This window comes from Pleurodeles waltl, chromosome 1_1, assembly GCF_031143425.1.
Source record: "Pleurodeles waltl isolate 20211129_DDA chromosome 1_1, aPleWal1.hap1.20221129, whole genome shotgun sequence".
NCBI classification, from domain to species: domain Eukaryota; kingdom Metazoa; phylum Chordata; class Amphibia; order Caudata; family Salamandridae; genus Pleurodeles; species Pleurodeles waltl.
In genome coordinates, this window is record NC_090436.1 from 602,053,197 (window position 1) to 602,069,954 (window position 16,758).

Below are 16,758 nucleotides of genomic sequence, written 5' to 3' on the forward strand. Positions count from 1 at the left end.
TTTCTGGGGGCAGATAGGCCTAACAAAAATTGGCCATTTCTGCCCCCAAGAGGGGCAGAAATGGTCTAAATACAATTTGCCCCCCAGGGGAGTGACCCTTGCCCTTTTTAGAGATGGGTCGCTCCCCATCTCTAAAAAAACAAACAAACAAAAAAAAAAACAATAGGCCGATCTGCCCCCGACGGGGGGGGGGGGCAGAAAATGGCCGAAAAATAAATTTGCCCCCCGACTCCCCCACCCTCCGGGGAGCGACCCTTGCCTACGGGGTCGCTCCCCTTGCGTGACATTTACGCAAAAAAAAAAGATCCCCGGTGCCTAGCGCAGACTGACCTAAAATCGGCCGATCTGCCCCCCCAAAAAACAAACTAACAACCAAAAACAAAACACCAAAAAAAAATTGCCCTGGCGCCTAGAGGTTTCTGCCCCCCCTGGGGGCAGATCGGCCTAATAACAATAGGCCAATCTGCCCCCAAGGGGGGCAGAAATGGCCTTAAATAAATTTGCCCTCCAACCCTCCCCCCCCAGGAGCGACCCTTGCCTACGGGGTCGCTCCCCTTGCGTGACATTGGTGTAAAAAAAAAAAGAAATCCCCGGTGCCTAGTTGTTTCTGCCCCCCTTGGTGGCAGATTGACCTTAAATCTGCCGATCTGCCCCCAAGGGGAGCAGAAATGGTCTATATACAATTTGCCTCCCAGGGGAGCGACCCTTGCCCAATGGGTTCGCTCCCCATCTCTAAAAAAAAAAAAAAAAAAAAAAATATATATAATAACAATAGGCCGATCTGCCCATGGGTGAGGCAGAAATGGCCTAAAATAAATTTGCCCCACCCCCCCGGCTTACAATCCGGCTGCTAAAACGCTCAGAGCGACTTCAAAGGGAAGGAAATGAATTTCCTTCCCTTTGAAGCATCTCTGGCCTCCACCACGTGATCGGAAGAGAAATGCTTTGCATTTCTCTTCTGATAGCACGATGGGAGGAGGCCTTGTGATTGTCAGCGCGCGATCGCAGGCTGATGTCACAAGGGGGGTGGGGTGGGGGTCAGGGGTGGAAGGGGAAGAGATTCCCCTTCCATCCACGACCGGGGGGTGTGGGTGGGGGGCCCATGGTTCCCGGGTGCAGGACGAGTTTACCTCGTCCAAGGCACCCAAGCAGTTAAGTGCTGCAATAGGGGCCAAACATAACAATTAAAAGGATTCCTCTTGACGCCTAAAGAAATAATTAATTGAATATCTTTTTGTTGTCTAATGAAGCCTTTAGACAATTAACTTTTGATCTGATGCACTTTTTACTTAGGCATCTCTGGGCATCTCTGTTAAGTAGTACTTGACTATTGTCAGAGATGGGGTGTAAAATAACTCCTACAATGAATATTAGCTTGAGTCATTTTAGTGTATACTTTGATTGTAGCTGTTTTAGTGGCACATTTCGGATGTACAAATAAAGCAATAGTTAGCTCTTATCTTCATAAACCTCATTCCTTCAAGATGGAAAAGGAATTATATCTCTGGTTTCAACAATGCTGCTTCTACCTTTCTTCAATTTAGACAAGAGCTGAAGACCTCTTTAAAAGCACTAAATAACAACACAGTCAATGGTATGCCTTTCCTATCAGAATTCAGCACCCCCTGCTTAGAAAGACTCTTGGATTGTATGTGGACCTTCGCCCCAGTATGGCACTCTGCTGGCTTTAGCTAACTTCGTCCTATACATACACCACATACGATGTTGTATAATTAAATGCACAAAAGACAGTAAAGGTAAACCATTTCCATTTATTTAATTGTTGTTAGCCTATCCGGCCATAACAATAATCACACAATAAATATCAATCCATCACACTTGGTAAAAATCACATTAATAAAACATCTCAGTAGAAAAGGAAACTGTGCTTAAAGTATTGATTTAACATGTGCCGAAATGTATCCGATTTACCCTACATTATCATAAAACATAATATATAACCATAATTTACATAAAAACTTAACTTATTCTAAAAAACGTTATAAATCTAATATTTAAATATCTTGTTCTGGCACAAATCATTTGGGACCTTGCAGTGTCTGCCAAACATTTTTCTTCACGTTTTACTCTGTAACTTTTTCCTGCGATGTCAGGTTTTTGAAAGCAATATACTGTTACGTCAGCTGGACTCTTCTGGTTGCGGGGATATATAGGGCTTGTAGGTTCATCAAGAACTCTAGGTACCCAGAGCCAATAAATGAGCTGCACCTTGCAATGAGTTTTTATTCTATACCGGGTATACAGCAATTCATTTGCTGAAATATAAAAAGTGAAAAATAGGTATCAAGAAAACCTTTGTATTTCCAAAATGGCCACAAGATAAGGTGATGTGCAAATAACCACTGCTTCTCATCTCTGAATTCCGGGGTGCCCATACTAGCATGTGAATTACAGGGCATTTCTCAAATAGACGTCTTTTTTACACACTGCCTTACACTTGGAAGGAATAAATGTAGAGAAAGACAAGGGGCAATAACACTTGTTTTGCTATTCTGTGTTCCCCCAAGTCTCCCGATACAAATGGTACCTCACTTGTGTGGGTAGGCCTAGCGCCCACGAAAGGAAATGGCCCAAAACACAACGTGGACACATCACATTTCTTCACAGAAAACAGAGGTGTTTTTTACAAAGTCCCTACCTGTGGATTTTGGCCTCCAGCTCAGCCGGCACCTGGGGAAACCTAGCAAACCAGCGCATTTTTGAAAACTAGACACCTAGGGGAATCCAAGATGGGGTGACTTGTGGGGCTCTGACCAGGTTCTGTTACGCAGAATCGTTTGCAAACCTCAAAATTTGACCAAAAAAACACCTTTTCCTCTCATTTCGGTGACATAAAGTTCTGGAATCTGAGAAGAACCACACATTTCCTTCCACCCAGCGTTCCCCCAAGTTTCCCGATTAAAGATGGTACCTCACTTGTGTGGGTAGGCCTAGCGTCCACGAAAGAAAATGGCTCAAAACACAACGTGGACACATCAAAATGATCAAATTCAAAACTACCTGTTTTTGCAGGGGGGCACCTGCATTTTTGGTCCTGGGCTCAGCAGCCTTCTAGGGTAACCTACCAAACCCAGACATTTCTCAAAACTAGACACCCGAGGGAGTCCAGTGAGGTGTGACTTGCGTGGATCCCCCAATGTTTTCTTACCGAGAACCCTCAGCAAACCTCATATTCAGCTAAAAAATAAAAAAATTCACACATTTCTGTGTGGGATCACCACACTAGGACACATTCCATAGCACCCAATGTTCCCCTCAGTCTCCTGGTAAAAATGATACCTCATTTGTGTAGGTGGGCCAAGTGCTTGTGAAAGGGAAGAGCCAAAAACATGTTGATATTGAGGGGGAACAACGGGGGTCCAAAAGGTCAGTTTGCAAAAAAACATTTGTAGGCTGACAAGTGCAACAGAATTTTTATCGGTATATATGAGACAATGCTGGGTGGTAGGAATTTTGTGGATTCCTGCAGATTCCGGAAGGTTCCATCACAAAAACGTGGGAAAAATGTGTGATTTCCAGCAAAGTTGGAGGTTGGCAGGGGATTGTGGGTACAAAAATGTTACGGGGTGCATGTGAAACACACCACCCTGGAATCACCCAGATGTTTAGTTTTCAGATTTGTCTAGGTCTTGTGGATTTTTCTACATGGCAGCGTCCCAAAGTCCATAAAGTGCAGCCCTCACCATTCCAAGTGGGACGATTTTGAGAGTAAGCCAAGTTCCCATGGCCCAAATGTAAAACTAAAACCCAAAATAATCAAATGTTTTCTTGCTTGCTGTGGGATAAGATGTTTTATAGTGCGGGGGAGAGCTGAAAGACTGTTACCCCCTTCAGTTGAGGTGGGGGCGTAACCAGGCCCATTCTGGCTGGTAGCCACCACCCCAATATATATATATATATTTTTAATTCCCTGGCATCTAGTAGACTTTATGCCCCCCCCAGGGTGTGGATCAGGGGTAATTGCCCCATCTGCCCACTAGTGGGCAGAACAACTTTGGCCCCATTTATTTGGGGTGGGGGTATGGCCATACCCCCACCCTCTTATTTTTGGAAAAAAAACTTCCCTGGCCTCTGGTGGGCTTTCTTGCCTCCCCCCCCCTGGGGCAGATGGGCCTTCCAAAAATAGGCCCATTTGCTCCCAATGGGGGGCAGATATGGCCAACAGTAATGTGCTCCCATGGGGAGCGACCGTTACCCAAGGGGCTGCCTCCCTAAAGAAAACACACGCATACACACACACACACACCAACCCCTGGTGCCTAAGTGGTTTCTGGGGGCAGATAGGCCTAACAAAAATTGGCCATTTCTGCCCCCAAGAGGGGCAGAAATGGTCTAAATACAATTTGCCCCCCAGGGGAGTGACCCTTGCCCTTTTTAGAGATGGGTCGCTCCCCATCTCTAAAAAAACAAACAAACAAAAAAAAAACAATAGGCCGATCTGCCCCCGACGGGGGGGGGGGGGCAGAAAATGGCCGAAAAATAAATTTGCCCCCCGACTCCCCCACCCCCACCCTCCGGGGAGCGACCCTTGCCTACGGGGTCGCTCCCCTTGCGTGACATTTATGCAAAAAAAAAAGATCCCCGGTGCCTAGCGCAGACTGACCTAAAATCGGCCGATCTGCCCCCCCAAAAAACAAACTAACAACCAAAAACAAAACACCAAAAAAAAATTGCCCTGGCGCCTAGAGGTTTCTGCCCCCCCTGGGGGCAGATCGGCCTAATAACAATAGGCCAATCTGCCCCCAAGGGGGGCAGAAATGGCCTTAAATAAATTTGCCCTCCAACCCTCCCCCCCCAGGAGCGACCCTTGCCTACGGGGTCGCTCCCCTTGCGTGACATTGGTGTAAAAAAAAAAAGAAATCCCCGGTGCCTAGTTGTTTCTGCCCCCCTTGGTGGCAGATTGACCTTAAATCTGCCGATCTGCCCCCAAGGGGAGCAGAAATGGTCTATATACAATTTGCCTCCCAGGGGAGCGACCCTTGCCCAATGGGTTCGCTCCCCATCTCTAAAAAAAAAAAAAAAAAAAATATATAATAACAATAGGCCGATCTGCCCATGGGTGAGGCAGAAATGGCCTAAAATAAATTTGCCCCACCCCCCCGGCTTACAATCCGGCTGCTAAAACGCTCAGAGCGACTTCAAAGGGAAGGAAATGAATTTCCTTCCCTTTGAAGCATCTCTGGCCTCCACCACGTGATCGGAAGAGAAATGCTTTGCATTTCTCTTCTGATAGCACGATGGGAGGAGGCCTTGTGATTGTCAGCGCGCGATCGCAGGCTGATGTCACAAGGGGGGTGGGGTGGGGGTCAGGGGTGGAAGGGGAAGAGATTCCCCTTCCATCCACGACCGGGGGGTGTGGGTGGGGGGCCCATGGTTCCCGGGTGCAGGACGAGTTTACCTCGTCCAAGGCACCCAAGCAGTTAAGTGCTGCAATAGGGGCCAAACATAACAATTAAAAGGATTCCTCTTGACGCCTAAAGAAATAATTAATTGAATATCTTTTTGTTGTCTAATGAAGCCTTTAGACAATTAACTTTTGATCTGATGCACTTTTTACTTAGGCATCTCTGGGCATCTCTGTTAAGTAGTACTTGACTATTGTCAGAGATGGGGTGTAAAATAACTCCTACAATGAATATTAGCTTGAGTCATTTTAGTGTATACTTTGATTGTAGCTGTTTTAGTGGCACATTTCGGATGTACAAATAAAGCAATAGTTAGCTCTTATCTTCATAAACCTCATTCCTTCAAGATGGAAAAGGAATTATATCTCTGGTTTCAACAATGCTGCTTCTACCTTTCTTCAATTTAGACAAGAGCTGAAGACCTCTTTAAAAGCACTAAATAACAACACAGTCAATGGTATGCCTTTCCTATCAGAATTCAGCACCCCCTGCTTAGAAAGACTCTTGGATTGTATGTGGACCTTCGCCCCAGTATGGCACTCTGCTGGCTTTAGCTAACTTCGTCCTATACATACACCACATACGATGTTGTATAATTAAATGCACAAAAGACAGTAAAGGTAAACCATTTCCATTTATTTAATTGTTGTTAGCCTATCCGGCCATAACAATAATCACACAATAAATATCAATCCATCACACTCGGTAAAAATCACATTAATAAAACATCTCAGTAGAAAAGGAAACTGTGCTTAAAGTATTGATTTAACATGTGCCGAAATGTATCCGATTTACCCTACATTATCATAAAACATAATATATAACCATAATTTACATAAAAACTTAACTTATTCTAAAAAACGTTATAAATCTAATATTTAAATATCTTGTTCTGGCACAAATCATTTGGGACCTTGCAGTGTCTGCCAAACATTTTTCTTCACGTTTTACTCTGTAACTTTTTCCTGCGATGTCAGGTTTTTGAAAGCAATATACTGTTACGTCAGCTGGACTCTTCTGGTTGCGGGGATATATAGGGCTTGTAGGTTCATCAAGAACTCTAGGTACCCAGAGCCAATAAATGAGCTGCACCTTGCAATGAGTTTTTATTCTATACCGGGTATACAGCAATTCATTTGCTGAAATATAAAAAGTGAAAAATAGGTATCAAGAAAACCTTTGTATTTCCAAAATGGCCACAAGATAAGGTGATGTGCAAATAACCACTGCTTCTCATCTCTGAATTCCGGGGTGCCCATACTAGCATGTGAATTACAGGGCATTTCTCAAATAGACGTCTTTTTTACACACTGCCTTACACTTGGAAGGAATAAATGTAGAGAAAGACAAGGGGCAATAACACTTGTTTTGCTATTCTGTGTTCCCCCAAGTCTCCCGATACAAATGGTACCTCACTTGTGTGGGTAGGCCTAGCGCCCACGAAAGGAAATGGCCCAAAACACAACGTGGACACATCACATTTCTTCACAGAAAACAGAGGTGTTTTTTACAAAGTCCCTACCTGTGGATTTTGGCCTCCAGCTCAGCCGGCACCTGGGGAAACCTAGCAAACCAGCGCATTTTTGAAAACTAGACACCTAGGGGAATCCAAGATGGGGTGACTTGTGGGGCTCTGACCAGGTTCTGTTACGCAGAATCGTTTGCAAACCTCAAAATTTGACCAAAAAAACACCTTTTCCTCTCATTTCGGTGACATAAAGTTCTGGAATCTGAGAAGAACCACACATTTCCTTCCACCCAGTCAATGGTATGCCTTTCCTATCAGAATTCAGCACCCCCTGCTTAGAAAGACTCTTGGATTGTATGTGGACCTTCGCCCCAGTATGGCACTCTGCTGGCTTTAGCTAACTTCGTCCTATACATACACCACATACGATGTTGTATAATTAAATGCACAAAAGACAGTAAAGGTAAACCATTTCCATTTATTTAATTGTTGTTAGCCTATCCGGCCATAACAATAATCACACAATAAATATCAATCCATCACACTCGGTAAAAATCACATTAATAAAACATTTCAGTAGAAAAGGAAACTGTGCTTAAATTATTGATTTAACATGTGCCGAAATGTATCCGATTTACCCTACATTATCATAAAACATAATATATAACCATAATTTACATAAAAACTTAACTTATTCTAAAAAACGTTATAAATCTAATATTTAAATATCTTGTTCTGGCACAAATCATTTGGGACCTTGCAGTGTCTGCCAAACGTTTAATGGAAGCCCGAGGCCTAACCCAGTTTTACACCACCCTGCACCGATTTCCCAAGCTGGATAGCTATGGGATGACATAAGCGATTATGCCTGTGCCAACTGTGGGTGCATTGATGAACGTAACTTCCATGCTTCCAAGATATAAGTTGAAACCTTTGTCACGATGTGTTTCTCGTCTGATCGCATACATAACACTTCCGCCTCCTTGCACTTCCTAACTCCGTAAGATCTGAAAAGTGGGCGTAAATACAATTTGCGGAGTTTGAGCGTAAAGTGACATAATAAAAGGAAGTGGGAAAGTGTTTCTGGGCCACCATGAAGACATGGACAACATTCTAATCTACCCAGAGGAACGGGTTGCCATCTGTTTACCACCGCCGTCACAGGTAGTGTGCCCATACGGAATTTAAAATAGAGAACCCTTTTTTCCTCCGGAAAAATATTGTCTATGAATATTGCTGGTTTAAGTTCTTGGTTAAACAAAATGTAGCGCTTAAATAAAGGGCTAGGTGACTCACACATAATCTCAGTCTTTTGCTCCCAATATGCCTTTTTTATGACAGCTAAACTAGGCCTTCTGATTTTTTCTGGATGGAGCCAGAGGTCTCCCTGGCCGATAGCAGCCAGGGTAGTTGAGATATGTTTGAACCAGGGCAATTTCCGATGGCTTTGTAGCTTCATGATGTCCTTAAGTACGTCTCTATATGGTTTAAGTTCCTCTTTTGACCAAACACGGATCCAGTATCTTACTGGAGCCAGAGCAATGTAGTCCTCAACCTTTCTCATTTGAAGATCAAGTCTTATTGCATTCATTGGTGTAGCATTGCCTAAGCAAAGTAATCGGCGTAAAAATGTATTCTCGGTTACTTGTATTGATGGCGTCTTTCTGAATCCCCAGATCTCTGCGCTGTAAAGTGCTGCAGCTCTTGCTTTTGTTTTATATGCAAGCAGTGCAGAACTCACAGAATGGTTGCCTGTAGCTTTTGCAAATCTGAGTACTGCTCCAGCTTGTTGGGCCAAGGAAATAATACTTTTATAGATTTGTGGTTTCCATGTCTGTTTTTCGTCTAATCTGCAACCCAGGTAATCATAAGTAGCCACTCGGGCCAAAGGCTTGTTGTTTGCCCTAAAAGTCGATTGCATCGTCTGTTTTTGGTTAAGAATCATAAACTTTGTTTTCCCCTCGTTGATTACCATGCTCCTTGAGGTACAAAATGATTCGAAACCCCTGAGTAGTCGATGCATTGCTATCTCCGTTCTTGCTAGTAGTACAGCGTCATCAGCAAAGAGCAGGATAGGTATGCTTTCATTGGCTAGTTTTGGCACATCCAGATTTAATTCCCTCAGGACTTGACTTACTTCATTTATATAACAATTAAATAAGGTTGGGGCCAAAACACAGCCTTGTTTTACACCTCGCTCGATTGGAATTTCTGCCGTATAATCATTTCTCGTGGTGTATCTGACCCTGGCAGTATTTCCTGTATGCAATAGAATTAACAGCCTTAAAATTTTTCCTTGTATGCCCATTTCCGACAATAATTGCCATAGAGTTTGGCGATTTACGCTGTCAAAGGCTGTTTGAAGATCCACAAAGACCAGATATAATGGACAATCTTTAAGGGTGGCATATTTAGCGCAGATCATGTTTAGCTTAAAAAGTTGATCTGTTGTACTTTGGCCTCTCCTAAAACCAGCTTGGTGTGTTGATATTAGATCTCCATCCTCTAACCATTGGTCTAGGCGCGACTGAATCATTTTGGCAAAAATCTTTCCAACACTATCAAGCAGTGAAATAGGCCTGTAATTGCTCACCATATCCCGAGGCCCTTTTTTGTGAATTGGAACAATTATTGATTTCTTCCAAGAGGTAGGGATTACCTCGTGGTGCCAAACACTGTTAAATAGACGGGCTAGAGCAGGTAACCATAACGCTAGCTGGTTACGGTAAGCGTCTAAAGGAATGCCGTCTGGGCCTGCGGCCTTATGCGGCTTTTGGAGGAGGATAACTTGTTTAATCTCTTTCTCACTGAATTCCGGTATTAGCTCCATTACACATGGAATGGCATAGGCTACCTGCATGGAATTTGTGCTGGGGAATTCGTTAGGGACTAATTCATTCTGGGTTTCATTTGCTAATCTAGCAAGCCAATTTGAAGATACTGCATAAGTCTTTGGAGGTGGAAATACCTTAGTTGATCTTTGATTTCTGCCTACCAGCCCTTGAGTGAGAGTGTTTGAGTTATTGGTGCTCCCGGATGCCGTCTCGGCCACTTCCTGGTACAAGGCGGTAAAATGCCTTACCCAAAGTTGTGGGTTGATATTCAGTTCTAGATTTTTCGAAGGACCTTCGCATCCCCACCTGACTATCTCCCAAAACTTTTTGCAGTTCCCTGCCGATATTGCCTGCAGTAGAATTTTCCAGAGTTTATGTGGGAATATCTTCCTTTTGTATCTCAGTAATTTTTTGTACTGTTGCCTGCATTCATGAAAATATTGCTCATTGTAGTCGTTCAAATGCCGGTTCTTTAGTGCTTGTGATAAGGTCTTTTTTAGCTTCAAACACTCTTCATCGAACCAGCCCTCCATCATTTTAGGATTAATTTGAAGATGCTTGGTCTTTTCCTTTTTTGTTTGTACTAGCAAATTATTAAAATTATGCAGGAGGGGTGAGGCTTCGTTAACTGGTAGGTTTAAAAACGTGCTAAGTGATAGCAACCAGGTTTGACTAGGTGCACTCATATAAGGTTCGTCCTCATTTGACCTTAATATGTTTTTCCTGTTTGGTCTCATGGTTATTGTTAAGCTATTTCCATTGAATGGAGACTCAGCCTTCCCTGGGCTCATGTCCGGATGGACTATCTCCATTAGCAGTGGGTCGTGATCACTCTCAATCCTGTCCCTTATTTCCATATCGATGACATAATGCCAGGCTTCGATGTTTATTGCCATGTAGTCGATTATACTTTGCCTTTTTCCAGTTCGAAAGGTAGATTTAAAAGTTCTATCTGAATTTGTTCTTCCATTTAATGTGCGGATTCCTCCTTCTATTAATGCTTCAAAGATTAGTTCTCCTTTCTTGGAGTCTTTACAACGTTGGGTGAGAGGCGTTGGAATATTCCAAGCATGGTCCTCCTCTACTACTTGTTCATCCCAGTGGATAGAATGAGGTTTAGTGTTGAAATCACCGCATATCAGTAGAACTGTTTTACAAGGCTGAGGAGAGCGGTTGTTCGTGTGACCTAGTGCTGGGTTCCTCCAACCCTTAGTTCTTTTATTTAGGATATGTTCCTTAAGGAGCCGCACACCTGGCATGACTTGAACCCGGCTGATAGGAGGGAAATACAGGGAGTGCAGAATTATTAGGCAAGTTGTATTTTTGAGGATTAATTTTATTATTGAACAACAACCATGTTCTCAATGAACCCAAAAAACTCATTAATATCAAAGCTGAATATTTTTGGAAGTAGTTTTTAGTTTGTTTTTAGTTTTAGCTATGTTAGGGGGATATCTGTGTGTGCAGGTGACTATTACTGTGCATAATTATTAGGCAACTTAACAAAAAACAAATATATACCCATTTCAATTATTTATTATTACCAGTGAAACCAATATAACATCTCAACATTCACAAATATACATTTCTGACATTCAAAAACAAAACAAAAACAAATCAGTGACCAATATAGCCACCTTACTTTGCAAGGACACTCAAAAGCCTGCCATCCATGGATTCTGTCAGTGTTTTGATCTGTTCACCATCAACATTGCGTGCAGCAGCAACCAAAGCCTCCCAGACACTGTTCAGAGAGGTGTACTGTTTTCCCTCCTTGTAAATCTCACATTTGATGATGGACCACAGGTTCTCAATGGGGTTCAGATCAGGTGAACAAGGAGGCCATGTCATTAGATTTCCTTCTTTTATACCCTTTCTTGCCAGCCACGCTGTGGAGTACTTGGACGCGTGTGATGGAGCATTGTCCTGCATGAAAATCATGTTTTTCTTGAAGGATGCAGACTTCTTCCTGTACCACTGCTTGAAGAAGGTGTCTACCAGGAACTGGCAGTAGGACTGGGAGTTGAGCTTGACTCCATCCTCAACCCGAAAAGGCCCCACAAGCTCATCTTTGATGATACCAGCCCAAACCAGTACTCCCCTTCCACCTTGCTGGCGTCTGAGTCGGACTGGAGCTCTCTGCCCTTTACCAATCCAGCCACGGGCCCATCAAGACTCACTCTCATTTCATCAGTCCATAAAACCTTAGAAAAATCAGTCTTGAGATATTTCTTGGCCCAGTCTTGACGTTTCAGCTTGTGTGTCTTGTTCAGTGGTGGTCGTCTTTCAGCCTTTCTTACCTTGGCCATGTCTCTGAGTATTGCACACCTTGTGCTTTTGGGCACTCCAGTGATGTTGCAGCTCTGAAATATGGCCAAACTGGTGGCAAGTGGCATTGTGGCAGCTGCACGCTTGACTTTTCTCAGTTCATGGGCAGTTATTTTGCGCCTTGGTTTTTCCACACGCTTCTTGCGACCCTGTTGACTATTTTGAATGAAACGCTTGATTGTTCGATGATCACGCTTCAGAAGCTTTGCAATTTTAAGAGTGCTGCATCCCTCTGCAAGATATCTCACTATTTTTTACTTTTCTGAGCCTGTCAAGTCCTTCTTTTGACCCATTTTGCCAAAGGAAAGGAAGTTGCCTAATAATTATGCACACCTGATATAGGGTGTTGATGTCATTAGACCACACCCCTTCACATTACAGAGATGCACATCACCTAATATGCTTAATTGGTAGTAGGCTTTCGAGCCTATACAGCTTGGAGTAAGACAACATGCATAAAGAGGATCATGTGGTCAAAATACTCATTTGCCTAATAATTCTGCACACCCTGTACACGTTTACTATTTCGAGTGACCACCCCTCATATTTTACTGCAAGCGTCTGGATTTCCTTGCTTAATACAGCATGAGTTACTATGGAGTTTCCCAGTAGTGAAGTTCTGATCCAAATGATCAGACCTCCCGATGGTCTTCCTTTTTTTTGCTTGATAGCGGGTGAGTAAAGGTAAACAGAAAACATGGTACCTGACTTGTGGCTAGTGTTCTGAAATGACAGCACAGCGAGTTGTAACATTTTATAAACCATCAAATATGAATTTAAAAAAATATCGCTTTTACGCTCATAAAAAGAACGTCTATTACTAACTAATGTTTTAATGTTTTACTTGCCCTTTGAGCCATCTCCTGCAATGGTAAGTGCTAATTCCTTTACTGCGGGGTTCTCCTGAAAGGTATTCTTATAGTTTTGTGATATAATAGCGTGTGTGTGTGTGGTATAATAGCGTGTGTGTGTGGAGTTCAATTTTTGTTAGTGTCACTGCAGTGGTAAAACACATTGGATGACAAAAATGTCCCTCCTGTACAACCAGCAAAACTCAGCAGTGATGCACAAAAAAATAGGGTGCAGTTTTTACTGCTCATTATGCCCCGCCACTATTAAGTTGATGCTAATCTGAGGTAAAGTGTAGCAGAAAGCTATATTTCCCTACCAGGTTTTAACTCATGATTTTAGTGTGGGGTCCTAAATGTTCCTCATGGTGAGTCTATCTTTCACTTACTTTTCTACTCATTCCTTTTCAGTTTACGTATCACGTTTCATCCTCTTCCTGCCCATGTTAGATCCCTCTTTCTATACTTCTATGCGTACTGTGTACCTTCCATTCTTCTTTTCCAACTTGTCTGTGGCTTCTATTTATCTGAACTTCTCTTCTCCCCCCCTTGTTTTATCTGAAGTAAGTATATCCATGTTATTTGATCAAAGTATTCTGTCACACTTGCATGATGTAATGGGTCACATCAACGAAGCAAATAGACACTTGCCTTCCTACGGTTGATTTGAGGTTTAGTTAGATTTTGGCAGTATTTGCGAGACAAGGGTTTATGATGGGATCTTCTACTAGATAGTAAAAATGTTTTACAAAAATAACCTGTTCGAGACTATATATTCTCTTTCTAATACATTTCTAATGTATATTGATAGGTGACAAAGACTGAACTCGAAAAGATTAAAGGAAGTTATAGACAACTGACAAAAGAAGTTAACACTGCGAAGGAGAAGTTTAAGGAAGCTTTGACTAAAGGTACATTGCTGTGTGCACTTTGCAATTCTTCTGTTCACTTTGTCTTTTAAATCAAATTTATAGAAAATATACAGATTTAAATTCGAAGTGCATAATAACTTCATATTTTATTTGGTATTCTCTATATTATCACAGGCAACGTAAACTGAATTACTTAAATCCCTATACTTTTCCATGTTGCAAAGTAACTCTGTGTTATTGGTACGTTTCTGTTGCCCCTTAAAGAATTTTAGGACATTTGCAAATTACATTTCCTTTTATTTTTCCACAGGTTTTTATTGATTTTATAAACTATGCCACAGGCCTTTTAGTTATAATAATGGGTAAATATGAGAGTGTAACAAAGTCATTGTCTTTTGTTAAATATATCACATAGTTGGAACTATTTTGTTGATTTCACAGGTCAAGCAACTTCAGCTGCATGAATATTTAGACCCATATAGACAAGATGTATGTGAATTAATGGAAAAACGAAAACTGTGAAACCACATTGGAGGAGACCAAATCATAGAATAACAATTTTAAGGAAAGTAAATTTTAAGGAAATACAAATAAATAAATTAAAAAATTGAAACATTTTAAAGTAAAGAATGTGAAGGAAACATTCAAAATCACACTCTTGATTGAAGATTAAGGGTAGGATGGATTTTTTGGGATTCAGGGATATGTGGAATTTAGGGGTGGTGAGGGCTTTTTTGTATCAGAAATGATTAAAGCTTCGGGTGGTGAGGGTTTTTTAGGGTGTACCGATGAGTGAAGTTTAGGGTCGGTGATTGTTTTTAAGGTTCTGTGAGTTTTGGGGTGGAGAAGGGTGTTAGTGTTCGGGAAAGGGTGGAGTTTCAGGTGGTGTGCAGTTTTAAAGGGTCAAGGATAGGTGGAATTTCTATGCAGAAAGGGTTTTTAGAGTTCAAGAATGATGGTGTTCAGAAGTGGTGAGGGATTTTAAGGGTCATGAATGGGTGGACTTTGGGTTGGTGAGGGTTTTTTTGGGTTTAGGATTGCGTGGAGTTTAGGGTTGGTGCTGTATTTTAAGGTACAGGGATGGGTGGGGTTTAGACGTTGAAAAGCGTTTTACGGTTTAGGAATGGGTGGAAATTGATAGTAGTGTGAGGGGTTTTTAGGTTAAGAAATGAGTAGAGTTTGGAGTAGTAAACGTTCAGGGATGGGGGAGTTTAGTTGTGGTGAGGGGTATTTAGGGTTCATGGATGGATGGAATATTGGGGTCAGAGATGTGTGTAGTTTGCGTATGGGGAGGCATTTTCAGGAGGCAAAAATGGATGAGGTTTAGGGGTGGTAAGGGATCAGCAAATATAAAGCATTCAAAGTAACTGCTTGACCATGTAAAAGACAGAAATTTAAAATGTTGTGTTCTGACATCATGGACTGCAATAAATACGTTCAAAAAATGTTCATGGAAGTAACAAATGCAGCCATTCTAACGTGCACCTTAAAATAAAAAGTATGCAGAATACAAATTCTGAAAATAAAAGACTGTCTATGAATTTGTTTCTATTGAACTGTAAATGCCATTCATCCTGAAAATGTCCATTAAACTGTCTAGTTTAAATGGTGTAAGAGTAATAGTATTCCTTTAAATCGTTTTTCTATTAAATCACACACAACCAGGACTATCACAACCTTTGTGCAAATAACAGTTCTCGCTGGTGTTTTCCTATACATAGCTTATTGTTTTAGTTGCAATTCTTTAATTGTCATCCCGTCTATTTTATAGTTTTGTCAACAGTGCAAGGAAGTTATGGGAGCCTATATGAGTATTTGATGCACTGTGAAGGAGGAAGAGGAGGGAAGCCAATATTGTCTGGTAGTGCCTATTTTGGGAGTAATCCCACTGTGCCCTCTCCCCAAACATTTTTGTGCTTGTTAGGGAAACCTCTCTTTATATATACTTCCCTATCGTAACAGTGGTTGATGCCCCAACTCCCTTCTTGTATTGGTGGATGGGGCGATCACTAGCTTTCCACCTCCTGGCTAAATCCTACTTGACTATCCTATATGCCAATAAAAGTGTGATCACCTCTCACACCTCCAGTGTCCTCCCTTTATTCCCAAGATCCGCAGTTTGAGTATATTACCTATGTTTTCCTGCTACTGCTACAGTGAGTATTAAAAAAAAGGTTTCCAATAATATTAAATAGTTTGATATTCCCATGATTTGGCTATATAAGCGGCTGTAATAGTGCAAATGACTAGAGTCAAGAATTTAAGTACAGATGCTGATTTAGAGAATTTTGACATATGGATATTGTGCTCAAAGTTCTTGTATATGATGGGGAGACACACTTCAGCAATTGAGAAAATTAAGCCCCTGCATGATTTTCAATCATTCTTCTGATTGATCTCTCATCTTTTTCAAAGACTTCGAACTAGTGGCAGACTAGTTTTAGTTTGTCAGAAATGACCATGCCTACTACATTTAAGGATTGTAGCCAAGGAGCTGTGACTGCAACCATATGTTTTAGATCTTAAACAACAAAAACCCTGAAAGCAGTCAGTTTGTCTGAAATTGATTGGGAATTGTACTTTGAACACACCCAAGCTACCTTTTATCTAAAGTGATCAGACACTTTCATGTCAACAAGCCCGTTGTATTTTGGTTTGCAGGTGCTTAATACCAAAATGTATCCTGCTGATATCTGGGCATGTAGAATTATAGATTAAGTATTGGACTTTCCCATGTGATCTAAATTAACCAAGAGTGTGGGAACCTAATGTGTATGTATAACAGCCTCCTTAAGTTGTGGATCCATGGGTCCTACGTGTGAGTGTGTTGTATGTAATGCAGGAAGTACAACAACCACACTCATAGCATGGTATGCTTCAAAAATGGTTCTTTAGTAGGAGGGAAACGACCTGTGGGACATCTTGTGTCCTTTATTTCTCATAGATCAAAAATGAATTCGAATCTCACAACCTGTTCTTAGT

General features: G+C 41.8%; 1 protein-coding gene across 2 annotated transcripts in view; it reads left to right on the forward strand.

Moving 5' to 3' along the window:
• Window positions 1-16,758, forward strand: part of FER (FER tyrosine kinase) — a 772,263-nt gene that overhangs the window by 102,571 nt on the left and 652,934 nt on the right. Inside the window, exons 4-5 of one of the 2 annotated variants that reach the window (XM_069226371.1) lie at window positions 13,716-13,815; window positions 14,218-14,357. In XM_069226371.1, coding sequence (XP_069082472.1) covers window positions 13,716-13,815; window positions 14,218-14,240 — 123 coding nt within the window. In that variant the 3' untranslated portion in view covers window positions 14,241-14,357. Of the gene's footprint in view, window positions 1-13,715; window positions 13,816-14,217; window positions 14,358-16,758 lie in introns of those variants that run through there. The other variant, XM_069226363.1, reaches the window with a different exon arrangement.